Source organism: Onychostoma macrolepis, chromosome 02 (genome assembly GCF_012432095.1).
Source record: "Onychostoma macrolepis isolate SWU-2019 chromosome 02, ASM1243209v1, whole genome shotgun sequence".
In the NCBI taxonomy this organism is placed as follows: Eukaryota; Metazoa; Chordata; class Actinopteri; order Cypriniformes; family Cyprinidae; genus Onychostoma; species Onychostoma macrolepis.
The window spans coordinates 36,381,777-36,398,097 of NC_081156.1; the positions used below are offsets into that span (position 1 = coordinate 36,381,777).

At 43.3% G+C, this 16,321-nt stretch overlaps 1 protein-coding gene across 5 annotated transcripts in view; it reads right to left on the reverse strand.

Moving 5' to 3' along the window:
• LOC131554044 (fizzy-related protein homolog) overlaps positions 1–15,586 on the reverse strand; it is a 19,136-nt gene extending 3,550 nt beyond the window's left edge. For all 5 annotated transcript variants that reach the window (XR_009274316.1, XR_009274315.1, XR_009274318.1 and 2 more), the window contains exons 1-13: positions 15,383–15,586; positions 14,846–14,942; positions 14,506–14,616; positions 12,236–12,299; positions 11,770–11,900; positions 10,667–10,743; positions 10,161–10,344; positions 9,338–9,403; positions 9,165–9,267; positions 4,211–4,395; positions 3,046–3,279; positions 746–850; positions 1–57 (exon numbers count right to left, since the gene is read on the reverse strand). The exon at positions 1–57 is cut by the window's left edge and continues 36 nt beyond it. Coding sequence is in view for 1 of the 5 variants with exons in the window: in XM_058799076.1 (XP_058655059.1) it covers positions 1–57; positions 746–850; positions 3,046–3,279; positions 4,211–4,395; positions 9,165–9,267; positions 9,338–9,403; positions 10,161–10,344; positions 10,667–10,743; positions 11,770–11,900; positions 12,236–12,299; positions 14,506–14,616; positions 14,846–14,917 (1,389 nt within the window). In the remaining 4 variants the exon portion in view is untranslated. The remainder of the gene's footprint in view (positions 58–745; positions 851–3,045; positions 3,280–4,210; positions 4,396–9,164; positions 9,268–9,337; positions 9,404–10,160; positions 10,345–10,666; positions 10,744–11,769; positions 11,901–12,235; positions 12,300–14,505; positions 14,617–14,845; positions 14,943–15,382) is intronic.
• Between the last annotated feature and the right edge of the window lie 735 nt (positions 15,587–16,321).

Below are 16,321 nucleotides of genomic sequence, written 5' to 3' on the forward strand. Positions count from 1 at the left end.
TCGCAGCGTCTCATCTCCGGCTCCAGTGACGATGGCTTCTCCATCTGGAGACGTGGCCTTAAAACACACAGCAACTACCATCAACACCACATTAAACTGACGAAACTCATGAAGATGACTGGTTAGTGTGAACTAAACGCTTTACTAGCTGCTGAACAACAGACCAGATCTGACACTCATGTGTCCCTGCAGCACAGAAGCAGTCATAAGCAGCACAGCTATATCTGCAGCAACAGCCAACAATACACTGTATGAGTCAAAATTATACATTTTTCTTTTATGCCAAAAATCATTAGGATATTAAGATCATGTTCCATGAAGATATTGTGTAATTTTCCTACCGTAAATATATCAAAACTTCATTTTTGATTAGTAATATGCATTGCTAAGAACTTCATTTGAACAACTTTAAAGGTGATTTTCTCAATATTTAGATGTTTTTGCTCCCTCAGATTCCAGATTTTCAAATAGTTGTATCTCAGACAAATATTGTCCAACAAACCATACATCAATGGAAAGCTGATTTATTCAAGTCTCAAAATTAACCCTTATGACTGATTTTGTCGTCCAGGGTCACATTTCACAGATTTTCCCAACCTCAGTGTCAGGATGGGGTACTAGTCCACCAGTATCTGACTAATCGATTAGTAAGGTTGACTAGTGAGTTAATTTATAGGTTTCTTTTCTTTAGCAGTGCTGCTAGTGAGTTACATAATAACCTGAAAACAGGTTAGTCTGATCTTACCAGGTAAAGGACTCTGTAGGAATGACCCGTTAGTTTAGCAACCTGAGTAAGAGACGGATATTTCCACACCAGGATCTGATTCTGAGAGTATCCGTGAGTGCTGACCTGCAGACAGAGAGACAGCTGCAGTTACCCATCATCTGAGTAATGAATACATAAATCAATCTCTCAGTGTTAAACTCGAAGAAACACGACGTTTATTCAGCCAACATGCTTTTATTCACATCAACAACTCCCTTCCTCCTCAACCCCTCCCCTCTCACCTCTGAACCAGCGCATGCGCTAACCTCATTTTTAACACAGCAGTACCTTCTTCCAAGCGAACAGAGTAGGGAGGAAATAACATGTTAACATTCTCTATTTGCTCTTTTTCAGTCAGAGGTGCGACCCTTTCAACCAAACAGTCACAGACTCTTTTCACATTTCTGGGTTTGGAAATAAACTACAGCAGGTTAAACTAGATTGTAAAGTTTGGATACAAACTTTAAGTTGGCATGAAAAAGCCTAGCCAGAAAGTTTGCTAAGTGGTTGCTAAGGTATCCAGGTCGGTTGCTAGGGTGTTGCTATGTGGTTGCTATGGCGCTCGGGGTGATTGCTAGGGTGTTGCTATGTGGTTGCTATGGCACTCGGGATGGTTGCTAGGGTGTTGCTAGGCGGTTGCTAAGGTATCCGGCGTGGTTGCTAGGGTAACCGGGGTGGTTGCTAAGGTGTTGCTAGGCGGTTGCTAGGGTAACCTGGGTGGTTGCTAAGGTGTTGCTATGCGGTTGCTAGGGTACTCAGGGTGGTTGCTAAGGTGTTGCTATGCGGTTGCTATGGTACCCGGGTAGGTTGCTAAGGTGTTACTAGCATGTTTGAGCATGATCAGCAAAGTTACCATCATGTCTTTAGCATTATTAACAAGTAACTAGCATGTTGCTAGCTTGATTCTAACATGATTAGCATGTTACTAGCATAATCTTAGCATGATTAGCAAGTTACCAGCAGGTCTCTAGCATGATTAGCATGTTACTAGAATGTTGCTAGCACGATTAGCATGTTACTAGCCTGTTTCTAGCATGATTAGCATGTTGCTAGCATGATTCTAGCATGATTAGCATGTTGCTAGCATGTTTCAAGCATGATCAGCATGTTACTCGCATGTTGCTAGCATGATTTATATAGATTAGAAATAGTATTATGCCTGGCTCACACTACAGGATTTTTTGCCCGATTTAGCCGTGATTTCCCCCTCCCGGGAATCGGAGGGAAAATCTTGTCGAGCACCTCGATCGGTCCCGATGTTCGGCACGGATTATCTGGTAACGTGAGGCGTTCACCGATAGAACTTTGCACCTCCCGATCTTCTAGCAGACAAATCGGGGCCGCCCCGATCATATCAAACATGTTTGATATTTAGGATTTAAATCGGGATGATGACGGCTATATGATTACATCAGTACTTTAACAGCCAATGCGCGACTGCAAAACAGCTGCTGTATGGCTCCGTTGAATAGTGGAGACGGAGGGATTATCATCCCTTTGGCATGATAATCTTAATAATATTTTGTAGTGTGTGATACGCCACGAATTTCAAATTTTGTAGTGTGTGCATGTTTAAGATTTGAGGGAAGATAATCTGCAAAGATTCTCCTTATGTGTGTGCTGCAAACAAATTTCATAATCGGTTAGGATTTTGAATATCCTGTAGTGTGAGCCAGGCATTAGAGTGGAAGCTTATATGAGTTTGAATGGGTTAGAAATAGCACATAGAAGGGAAGCTTGATTGAGTCTAATCCACCTTTTTCTTGATGTAAAAATGGGCGCGGCCATTTGTAAATTCTATGGGTCTAGCTTCCGGTCTCAACTGCATCCAGCTATTTTTAACTGTACAAAACAGTTCATTTTACTGCTTGATATTGAAAATTAGTGTGGCTTATCATATTATTTTAATGTATTATCTGAATCATGATCACACTGGTTTGTAGTGCAAAACATTTTACCGTTTACTGCACATTGTTATTCTCCTCATTATTTACCTGTAGCGGCTAACGAACCGGAAGTCTCACCCATAGGCTTACTTCCGCGGTGAAGAAAAAGGTGGATAGGCTTCAGTGTGTTTACATTTGAATGTTTGTCAGTTGGAGCTTGCAAGGTCTTGGCTCATTTGAACATTCCATCAATGTAAGTCTATGGGATTTTTTTTATTTTTAATCTTCATTTTTAAGAAAACCGTAAGTTTAACTGAAGTACAACAGTCAAAACAGTCAAACTGCCTGACTGCGCTGGTCAGGTGACGGAGCTGGTTGGGTCAGAACACGTACCAGCTCGTTGGTGTGTCTGGACCAGGCCAGGTTGCAGACCTGCGAGCCGGTGTCGGTGCACTGCAGCGTCTGACCAGTCAGTGTGTTCCAGAAGCGGATGCAGCGGTCAGCCGTCCCTCCGCCGGACGCCAGCAGCCCGTGTTGATGAGGAGACCAGGCGATGGCTTTGACCGCGGCCAGATGCTCGGTGTACTGCTGCATGGGGAGAGCGCTGGAGTGATTCCACACCAACAGCTGCAGACACAGACGCCAGTCAAGCCACCTGATTTACAGTCGATCCAACACTTATCCAGACACCTTCAGCATTTCTCACATCATCACAGTTTATTCACTATAGTTGAGACAATGGTAATAAAATATGAGAAGAACTCAGAGTCAGAACACATTGATCTTGATGATGTCAGATAACTTTGATAGAAAGGTATGTAATGAATTCGGTTGAATAGCTGTCAGCTGTTAAATTTAAGAACACAATTAGATAAAACCAATTTAGCTCAACTAATTACCAAGCAATGCTTCATTGTGTTCAGTCTGTTCAGGTCGCATTAGCAGTTAAAGAAAAACACTTCAGCAAAACATGCTCAGGACAAAGTGCCTGGATAATTTTTGGTCTCAAATGTTTATCAATTTTACTGGAAGTCCACTGTATGAAGAATTTTTGGGTATAATATGTCACAGTTTACTGTATTTTGCTATCCTCACTTACATTTATGAACTATAGTGTTCTGCACCCGCTAGTAAAAAAATATCAAAAATTATATCTGGTGTCTGAATAATTTTTGGTTTGACTGTATATAGCACTTTATACAATACTGATTGTGTCAAAGCAGCTTTAAAGTGTCAAACAAGAAAACAGTTTGTCAGTAATGCAAGAGGACGATAACAGAGTCATTTTTCCAGCTAAAGTCAGTTCATGATTCAGTGATGTCATCATCCAGTTCAGCTCTCTTCCAATAGTGTCTGTGCAATCAGTCAAGTGTCCCCAACTGAGCAAGCCAGAGGCGACAGCGGCAAGGAACCAAAACTCCCTCTGAGACAGAACTGAGAAAAAAAAACCTTGGGAGAACCCAGGCTCAGTCGGGGGTCAGTGCTCCTCTGACCAGACGAACCAGCATGGCCAATCAAAGCAGTGATATGATGATCATGAAGCGTTAGCGGGACACACCTTGTTGTCGTTTCCTCCGGAGGCCAGCAGTTGGTGGTCGGTGCTCCACTTCAGGCCGCACACCTCCTGTTTGTGTCCCTGCAGACGACGCTCGGACTGCAGCGGCAGCGCTCGGACGTCCCTCTGCAGGATCAGACGGTCCCTGCTGCCCGACGACAGCTGGTCCACATTCCAGGCCAGCGCGCCTGCGGCACGCAACACACATGCAGACGTCAGCGACACTCAACGCGCATGTAGACGTCAGCGACACGCATGCAGACGTCAGCGACACGCATGCAGACGTCAGCGACACGCAACACGCATGTAGACGTCAGCGACACGCATGCAGATGTCAGTGACACACGCATGCAGATGTCAGCGACACGCAACACGCATGTAGACGTCAGCGACACGCATGCAGACGTCTGCGACACGCAACGCACGCAGACAACACGCATGCAGATGTCAGCGACATGCAACACACATGTAGACGTCAGCGACACGCATGTAGACGTCTGCGACACGCAACGCACGCAGACAACACGCATGCAGATGTCAGCGACATGCAACACACATGTAGACGTCAGCGACACGCAACACACGCATGCAGACGTCTGCGACACGCATGCAGACGTCTGCGACATGCAACACGCATGTAGATGTCAGCGACACGCATGCAGATGTCAGCGACACGCAACACGCATGTAGACGTCAGCGACACGCAACACGCAACACGCATGTAGACGTCAGCGGCACGCAACACACGCATGCAGCCGTCTGCGACACACAACACACCCATGCAGACGTCAGCGACACGCAACACGCATGTAGACGTCAGCGACACGTGACACGCATGCAGACGTCAGAAACACGCAACCAGTGTTGCCAGATTGGGCGGGTTCCATCCCAATTGGGCGGTTTTCAAACATATAAATTGTATAGGCTAATTGGTTAACAAACAAGCTCAAGTGTGCATCCAGTCAGTCATCAAGATGTTATTAAACAGTCACACTGCAAAGACGACTGGTGCTGATGTTGACATCCGCACTTATAGCTAATCACGAGGGATCAGCAGAGCAGACATTCCTGATGATTCATGAGTGACAGGTTTTTAGCATGATAACGGATCAGATTTTGAATGTATAACTGAATTATGATATTTGAAAGTATAACTGTGTATGCAAGTAATCACAATGCCAAATATAATTGAGTTACACGGTGAAGAGTGACTCTACTGTCAAATGTGAATTACACCTGTGGAGGGAGATGACACAAAGGCTCTAATATCACTGCAACTCCGAAATCAGAGCATATTTGAATTAATTAATCAAAATCCTGTCTTTTATCTTTTAAACAGTTCAGATTGGTAAATCCTTGAAAACTGCTAGACTTGATTAGTTTTGACTATGCAAATTTCTGTATAATGTTCTACAATATTGAACTTCACAAAAGACTTCATCTAGTTCTGTGTAAAATTATAGAGCGGCATGAAGGTAAGTGCATTATTGTTGTTGTTGATTTTTTTAAATGGTCAGATTATCTTACAGTATGTATCAATGAATGACACAGTTCTGACTGTCATGGTGTGTGTGCATGAACCAGTGTGAAATACCTGCTAGTTACCTTGCTTTTTCCTATCACTTATGCATTTAAACTGGCTTATTCTGACTGTTGACATTGAAAATGATGCATGTGTTGTTTCGAGGGTATCGGTTAATTTCTTGATTACTGTTTATCAGTGTCTGGTTGCATATTTTATTTATGTTTGGTAATTCTCTTAATGTAGGCTATTTGCCCCAATTTGATCCGTTTACCTGGGAAACATATCTAACGTTATATTTATATTATTTATATTTATTTTAAATATTTATATTTAGTTAAAAATGGCCCTTATCAACCTTGATTTACATATTCTATCACATTATTTTGACAGTTAAAGTTTTAGGCGTTTTTTTGTTGGAGTGGTTGGGTTTTTGTGAGCTTTTGGGCTGGAAATCGTCCATCCAATCTGGCAACCCTGCACGCAACACACGCCTGCAGACATCTGCAACACACACACAACAGAGGAAGAGCCGCTGAGAAACAGTTCCAAACAACCAATAGTTCCAGCACTGAAGCCCATTCAGGGCCACTCGCTGGTTAATTGAAGAAATTTCTGCATTTTTTGACATTTTAACGCATTAGTTGACCTCTCGGAAATCTGGCCAGTAGTGGTATTTTATGAAGCGTGTTACAGTTAATGCTTATCATTAGATAATAGATGGTTATACTATAATTGCAGTTAGATAACGTGAGAAACGCCCTTAATAGCGATCATAACCAGATGCTAATTGTCATATTTTTACATGTTTAGTCTTTCTGCAATCTTTCTCTCCCTGCAGGAGGTTGGATGAGTTGAATGACTGCACATTCCAGGAATTCAATAAAGAGTTTCGCTGAACGCAGTTGGTTGCATTGTGTTTTTTTAAACATTATTTCAAACTTTTTTTGGGGTTAAATTCCATATTTGCTTGCCTTTGGTAATATTCACTTTTGTTGTATGTTTACGTGAATATCATACAATAACACTGGGATGTGAGTAATTAACCTTTTAAAATATAACATTAAATCATTAAATCAAAACTTATAAAAATCAAATGTCTGATAATGTCTGAATATACAGTGAGGAAAATAAGTATTTGAACACCCTGCTATTTTGCAAGTTCTCCCACTTAGAAATCATGGAGGGGTCTGAAATTGTCATCGTAGGTGCATGTCCACTGTGAGAGACATAATCTAAAAAAAAAAATCCAGAAATCACAATGTATGATTTTTTAACTATTTATTTGTATGATACAGCTGCAAATAAGTATTTGAACACCTGTCTATCAGCTAGAATTCTGACCCTCAAAGACCTGTTAGTCTGCCTTTAAAATGTCCACCTCCACTCCATTTATTATCCTAAATTAGATGCACCTGTTTGAGGTCGTTAGCTGCATAAAGACACCTGTCCACCCCATACAATCAGTAAGAATCCAACTACTAACATGGCCAAGACCAAAGAGCTGTCCAAAGACACTAGAGACAAAATTGTACACCTCCACAAGGCTGGAAAGGGCTACGGGAAATTGCCAAGCAGCTTGGTGAAAAAAGGTCCACTGTTGGAGCAATCATTAGAAAATGGAAGAAGCTAAACATGACTGTCAATCTCCCTCGGACTGGGGCTCCATGCAAGATCTCACCTCGTGGGGTCTCAATGATCCTAAGAAAGGTGAGAAATCAGCCCAGAACTACACGGGAGGAGCTGGTCAATGACCTGAAAAGAGCTGGGACCACCGTTTCCAAGGTTACTGTTGGTAATACACTAAGGCGTCATGGTTTGAAATCATGCATGGCACGGAAGGTTCCCCTGCTTAAACCAGCACATGTCCAGGCCCGACTTAAGTTTGCCAATGACCATTTGGATGATCCAGAGGAGTCATGGGAGAAAGTCATGTGGTCAGATGAGACCAAAATAGAACTTTTGGTCATAATTCCACTAAACGTGTTTGGAGGAAGAAGAATGATGAGTACCATCCAAGAACACCATCCCTACTGTGAAGCATGGGGTGGTAGCATCATCTTTGGGGTGTTTTTCTGCACATGGGACAGGCGACTGCACTGTATTAAGGAGAGGATGACCGGGGCCATGTATTGCGAGATTTTGGGGAACAACCTCCTTCCCTCAGTTAGAGCATTGAAGATGGGTCGAGGCTGGGTCTTCCAACATGACAATGACCGAAGCACACAGCCAGGATAACCAAGGAGTGGCTCTGTAAGAAGCATATCAAGGTTCTGGCGTGGCCTAGCCAGTCTCAGACCTAAACCCAATAGAGAATCTTTGGAGGAGCTCAAACTCCGTGTTTCTCAGCGACAGGCCAGAAACCTGACTGATCTAGAGAAGATCTGTGTGGAGGAGTGGGCCAAAATCCCTCCTGCAGTGTGTGCAAACCTGGTGAAAAACTACAGGAAACGTTTGACCTCTGTAATTGCAAACAAAGGCTACTGTACCAAATATTAACATTGATTTTCTCAGGTGTTCAAATACTTATTTGCAGCTGTATCATACAAATAAATAGTTAAAAAAATCATACATTGTGATTTCTGGATTTTTTTTTTTAGATTATGTCTCTCACAGTGGACATGCACCTACGATGACAATTTCAGACCCCTCCATGATTTCTAAGTGGGAGAACTTGCAAAATAGCAGGGTGTTCAAATACTTATTTTCCTCACTGTACATTCAAATGCAAAACCTAAAAAAAGAAAAAAGCAGTTATGACCGACAACTCTTTTGAGCAACTAGTGTAGAGCTAAATACATGTAGGCTATACGGCCATTTAGTGGTTAAACCATGGCATTACATATGAATATTATTCTTCTGGCCACAAAACGCCTCTAAATTTGCCTCTGCGCTTGAATTCAAAAACATTTTCTCTATTTTAACCCTAAATACTACACTAATTGTAATGTAAATACTAAGCATATTAGAATATGTTAAATGTATTTTAAATGGTCATTCATGGATCATAATTATTGCACATATTATTTAGGACCAAAAATCTCCTCAAAATATGAACGAAATTAGAACTGAACTAAAAGATACAATTATTAAAGTACAATTATTTAACTGATTAAAAGTTACACTTAGGGTGTTTGGTCACATCTGACTGTCAAGGAGAACATATAAATGCAGTCTCTTTATCGCTTCCCAGAATAAAATGCTATTGTAAAGCACAGTCAGAGTAGTTATCTGTACACAATCAATGCACATTAGGTGTTAATAATTACTAGAAATGCTGCAAATATAGTGAAACTGCTGTCTATTCTACTTGAACCCATTCAAACATATTGACAGCGCGGCGTTGTTTGGAACTATTGAGCGCTCCATGAAGCATGTGACGGCGTGTCGGCGAGATCAAAGCAAGTCTCCAGGGCTCTGCGTCCGCACACTCACCCACGCGAGCCGTGTGACCCTCCAACACAGACAGCTTCTTCCCCGCCGCCGCGTCCCAGATCTGCACCAGGCCTTTATGAGTGCCCACCGCCACCAGACTCCCCTGAAACACACGGCTCCGTCAGAGACACAGAGCACAGCACACGCGTGTGTCATGTGAGAGTGTCACTCACTCGCTCTGACCAGCCCACAGACGTGACCGAGTCTCCTTCCACTGACAGATCACACAGCCGCGTCACCTGCGCGACAAACAGGACCAGTGAGAGACACGCGTGTGCTGATGCTCTGCTGCTGCGGACGGGTCACCCTCCTCAGATACAGTGTTTACTCTCCTCAATCTACAGCAGGTGTGAGTTTGCAGCGTGCACTGAATGTGACAGCGATGATCACCAGACATCAGCAAACCAGCGCTGTCCGCTTCTGACACCAACATCACTGTAATAACGTCTGATTCTTCATATGTGACCCTGGACCACAGAAGCAGTCATAAGCAGCACAGCTATATTTGTAGCAATAGCCAACAATACACTGTATGGGTCAAAATTATACATTTTTCTTTTCTGCCAAAAATCATTAGAATATTAAGTAAAGATCATGTTCCATGAAGATATTTTTTTTATTAGTAATATGATTTGCTAAGAACTTCATTTGGACAAATTTAAAGGCAATTTTCTCAATATTTTGATTTTTTTGCACCCTCAGATTCCAGATATTTGTATCTCAGCCAAATATTGTCCAACAAACCATACATCAATGGAAAGAGTATTTATTCAGCTTTCAGATGATGTATAAACCTCAATTTTGGAAAATTGACACTTAAGACTGGTTTTGTGGTCACATATGATAATCCAGTTCAAGACTAACTTGAAGTAATACAAAATACTTAAAATATGTTGACCAGAATAATCTTGTAATTATTTGGATGTGGATATGGAATCAGAACCGGACTGACCAATCAAGCACAAGACAAACACACACACACACACACACACACACCTGGCTGGTGCAGGCGCTCCACAGGTAGACGCAGGTGCCGAGGCCGACGCTCAGCACGTTTAATGAGGACCAGTCCACCAGGTTCAGATAGAAGTCGTCCTGCAGCTCCGGAGCGTCCAGCACTTTAAACGGGATCTTGGAGATCTTGCGCATCGGTTTGCGTGGAGAACACAACAACTTCTGACTGCACACACAGAAAACAGGTGTTTGGCTGGGAATCTGACAAACACACACCCTGTTTTCAGCCCCATTCAGAATATTTGCATTGATGTTATTTTAATGATACTTTAGCACATTTACTTATGCCGACTGAAAATAATGTCACAATGCAAAAAAAGGTACTAAAAACAGGTTTCATTTATTTAATATAATTTCTTATGTTTTGAAATGACTTTTGACTTTTTAGTCACAGGGTTGGTTTGATTAAACTAGAAAAAAAACATCAGCAATCTTTTTAATGAAACACTCATCTACTGTACACACTCGTATCGCAGACTGAAGATCACCTGTTACTGCTGACGGGCGACAGGGAGTACGGCGACACGCTGTTATCAGGGAGTGAACGTTTGGCACTCAGACAATACTGCAGCACACACACACACACACACACACACACACACACGTCAAAACGTCACAATACTGCAAATTCACACAGAAGATACTGTGACATCAGCTAGAGAGCTGGAAAAACAAGCGGAGCCTGATAAAAGATTATGAAGTTCATCTGTGAGTGAAACCAGCATGAGACACACAGACAGAGAGAGAGACACAGACACAGACACAGACAGAGAGAGAGACACAGACACAGACACAGACAGAGAGAGAGACAGACACACAGACAGACAGAGAGAGACAGACACAGACACAGACAGAGAGAGAGACAGACACACAGACACAGACAGAGAGACAGACACAGACACAGACAGAGAGAGAGACAGACACAGACACAGAGAGAGAGACAGACAGACACAGACAGAGAGAGAGACAGACACAGACACAGACAGAGAGACAGACACAGACACAGACAGAGAGAGACAGACACAGACACAGACAGAGAGAGAGACACAGACACAGACACAGACAGAGAGAGAGACAGACACACAGACAGACAGAGAGAGACAGACACACAGACACAGACAGAGAGAGAGACAGACACAGACACAGACAGAGAGAGAGACAGACACACAGACAGAGAGAGAGACAGACACACAGACAGAGAGAGACAGACACAGACAGAGAGACAGACACACAGACAGAGAGAGACACAGACACAGACAGAGAGAGACAGACACAGACACAGACAGAGAGAGAGACAGACACAGACACAGACAGAGAGACAGACACAGACACAGACAGAGAGAGAGACAGACACACAGACAGACAAAGAGACAGACACACAGACAGAGAGAGAGACAGACACACAGACAGAGAGAGAGACAGACACACAGACAGAGAGAGAGACAGACACACAGACAGAGAGAGAGACAGACACAGACAGAGAGAGAGACAGACACAGACAGAGAGAGAGACAGACACACAGACAGAGAGACAGAGAGACAGACACACAGACAGAGAGAGAGACAGACACACAGACAGACAGCACGCTCACGCTGAACAGTCTTCTCTTCTCAGGTGTGGACGGCTGCAGTCGGCGGTCTTCGGTCTGCGGGTCCTGCACCTTCTCTATTCCTGCACCCAGCAGCTCGTTCTTCAGCAGCGCCGAGTACGCCAGACCATCAGCTGCACAGACAGACAGACAGACAGACAGATTATAGGTAGTTTAGTTCTTCAAGAGGAACATGTTTTTTTCTAAACGAAGCAGAAATCACACTGTTTCATCTCAGAGCTCATGTATGTCTGAATAGAAAGATTGATGTGTTCTTGGTAAAAATCAGCTTCACTGCGGAAAAGCAACTGTTTGCTGTATTACAGACACTGACTGTTCATTACCAGACTCTAAATAATGACATATATTCAGTGGAAAAAATGTGAAACAATTTGGTCACTGATTAAAGACTAATGTAAACACTGATGGACGGCATCAGGTCTGTCTGAAACATGAGGACTGACCTCACCTTTGCTGCTGTCTGACGTGCCGTCTTTGGTCTTTCTGTTCTGATTCTGTGATTTTTCATTCTCCTGCAGAAATCAATGAGAAAAGAAGAGTAAAAAAGGCAGTTACCTGTTTGCTGATGATCAGGCAAGCTGTGATTGGATGTGTCTGGATAAATGAGGCTGTGATTGGACGTTATCTGACAGGAGAGCTGTGATTGGACGTTGTGTGACAGGCGAGCTGTGATTGGACGTTATCTGAAGGGTGAGCTCTGATTGGATGTGTCTGGATAAATGAGGCTGTGATTGGACGTTATCTGACAGGAGAGCTGTGATTGGACGTTATCTGACAGGCGAGCTGTGATTGGACGTTATCTGAAGGGTGAGCTCTGATTGGATGTGTCTGGATAAATGAGGCTGTGATTGGATGTTATCTGACGGGTGAGCTGTGATTGGACGTTATCTGACAGGAGAGCTGTGATTGGATGTTATCTGACGGGTGAGCTGTGATTGGATGTTATCTGACAGGAGAGCTGTGATTGGATGTTATCTGACGGGTGAGCTGTGATTGGATGTTATCTGACAGGAGAGCTGTGATTGGATGTTATCTGACGGGTGAGCTGTGATTGGATGTTATCTGACAGGAGAGCTGTGATTGGATGTTATCTGACAGGAGAGCTGTGATTGGATGTGTCTGGGTGAATGAGGCTGTGATTGGACGTTATCTGACAGGAGAGCTGTGATTGGATGTTATCTGACAGGAGAGCTGTGATTGGATGTTATCTGACGGGAGAGCTGTGATTGGATGTGTCTGGGTGAATGAGGCTGTGATTGGACGTTATCTGACAGGAGAGCTGTGATTGGATGTTATCTGACGGGTGAGCTGTGATTGGATGTTATCTGACGGGAGAGCTGTGATTGGACGTTATCTGACGGGTGAGCTGTGATTGGATGTTATCTGGGTGAATGAGGCTGTGATTGGACGTTATCTGACGGGAGAGCTGTGATTGGATGTTATCTGACGGGTGAGCTCTGATTGGATGTGTCTGGGTGAATGAGGCTGTGATTGGCTGTTATTTGACAGGAGAGCTGTGATTGGATGTGTCTGGGTGAATGAGGCTGTGATTGGCTGTTATTTGACAGGAGAGCTGTGATTGGATGTGTCTGGGTGAATGAGGCTGTGATTGAACGTTATCTGACAGGAGAGCTGTGATTGGATGTGTCTGGGTGAATGAGGCTGTGATTGGATGTTATCTGACGGGAGAGCTCTGATTGGATGTGTCTGGGTGAATGAGGCTGTGATTGGATGTTATCTGACGGGAGAGCTGTGATTGGATGTTATCTGACGGGTGAGCTGTGATTGGATGTTATCTGGGTGAATGAGCTGTGATTGGATGTTATCTGACGGGAGAGCTCTGATTGGATGTGTCTGGGTGAATGAGGCTGTGATTGGATGTTATCTGACGGGAGAGCTGTGATTGGATGTTATCTGACGGGTGAGCTGTGATTGGATGTTATCTGACGGGTGAGCTGTGATTGGATGTTATCTGACGGGTGAGCTGTGATTGGATGTGTCTGGGTGAATGAGGCTGTGATTGGATGTTATCTGACGGGAGAGCTGTGATTGGATGTTATCTGGGTGAATGAGCTGTGATTGGATGTTATCTGACGGAGAGCTGTGATTGGATGTTATCTGACGGTGAGCTGTGATTGGATGTTATCTGGGTGAATGAGCTGTGATTGGATGTGTCTGGGTGAATGAGGCTGTGATTGGATGTTATCTGACGGTGAGCTGTGATTGGATGTGTCTGGGTGAATGAGGCTGTGATTGGATGTTATCTGACGGGTGAGCTGTGATTGGATGTTATCTGACAGGAGAGCTGTGATTGGATGTTATCTGACAGGAGAGCTGTGATTGGATGTGTCTGGGTGAATGAGGCTGTGATTGGATGTTATCTGACGGGTGAGCTGTGATTGGATGTTATCTGACAGGAGAGCTCTGATTGGATGTGTCTGGGTGAATGAGGCTGTGATTGGATGTGTCTGGGTGAATGAGGCTGTGATTGGATGTTATCTGACGGCGAGCTGTGATTGGATGTGTCTGGGTGAATGAGGCTGTGATTGGATGTGTCTGGGTGAATGAGGCTGTGATTGGACGTTATCTGACGGGTGAGCTCTGATTGGATGTGTCTGGGTGAATGAGGCTGTGATTGGATGTTATCTGACGGGTGAGCTCTGATTGGATGTGTCTGGGTGAATGAGGCTGTGATTGGCTGGAGCTGTGCTGACTCACGTTGATGCGGTGGAAGCTGACGCTCCAGCTGGCCCCGGCGCGGGACGGGATGAATCTGTCTCCGTGTTTGCTGGGCGACGACAGCGGCGAGTTTGTGACCTCCGTGACTATCTGCAGCAGACACACGATTAGTACATCAGACCTGATCAAGAACCACCATAACAACAGGAAATTCATTTACACCCATGATCGGATCCCCTGAGACGGATAATAACAGCTCAGTGACACAAGGCTGGATGGGTTTAGATGTAAAATGTGTTTCTTGATCTGTAAAGCATCTAAAAATCATCCTTTGAGGGTGATCTCTGTTCTTGAGCTCACACACGTAAAGTCAACTTACGATGGGACCGCCTGAGTTGTGGTTCTGTATGTTGATCTGTCGTAAAAGCCGGCTCTCGTAGTCCTGGTCCATGACTGAATGAGATCAGAGTGTGTTCCTGTGGAGAGAAACCCTCATTAAACACCTCACGATCCACAGCGGAGCAGACCTGCTTCAGTGCACCGACAATACCAGACGCTTTCCTAATGATGACAACAATCATAATGCTATGAGCATCATTAATGAACAAACACAGCAGTAAATGAGAGACTTCTTATAATCTTCCCAAAACACACATCTCATGGGTCAGTGCTTCGACCTCATCCAGTCTAATAAAGGGCTGCGTCAGATGAGATGAAGTTCATTTACTCATCGATCACTAATAGTCACTAAAATCTGCACAAACACTCTGAATGAGAGAGAAACTCAAAACACTGATGGTTTGTAAACGATCCTGACACACACTGACGAAACATATATAAGGACTAAAGAAGACTCTGAAATAAAGCCGCGAACATGAGTTTAAACAGACAGAAACATCAGCTCGTGGTAACTTACATGTCCAGAAACGGTATTATTACGCTCATTTCTGCTCGCCTGCTGTTAGTTGTGTGTTTGTCTCGTCACGATATAAGACTCATGTCAGATGATCAACGAATGAAATGTGTGAGTTTATACCGGATTTATGGCTTTAATTCTGTCAAACGAGCCGGTTCTGCGCGACTGTTTGTCTTTCCACCGCAAGGCATCACGGGAAATGTGACGCTGCTGACGTCATTGTTTTCATTCGCGAGATGCGATTCTGTTGTCATGGACACGAAAGGCGGAAGTGGTCATAAGCTGAAACGTGTTAAAAGGATTTTTAAAAATGATTATTAATCAGTCAATCAACAAATACAAAGACAGTATAACAGAACATCAGAAAACAGAACAAAGATAAACCTTTATAAAGCGGTTAATAAAATAAACACGGACGTTAAAGGGGGAAATAGATATCGGTAATAATAATAATAGTAATAATAGACTATCTAATAAACACATGAATGAATAGATAGATGAATAAAAACAAAGTAACAATTTCAAAGGAGAAAAAAAGCACAAAGAGCGTTTCAAAATATTGTTGCAACTCTTTAAAAAACACTTTAAAATGCGTTTTATTACTGAAGAACTTACGCTTGTGGATATGATATTTGGCTAGAAGTAAACTCTTCGTCAGTATTTGTATCTGTATCAACAAAACCAAACAACACATCTTTCAGTTTCAGAGAACACAAAATCAGTCACAAACCCACAAAAACTATTCCAAAATGCTTTCGTGTCATTACAGCACCAAACTAAATGTACACTCGTTTCATCTTGCATATTGTGTTAAAAGGATTTGAAACAATTTGACAATGTCATGTTTTATAAGTGCGTTGTATGTCGCATTGAATAACACAGACGAAGAAAAAAGTATCTTTGTATAAGGGTCATCCCTGGACTTTACAGAAATATTAC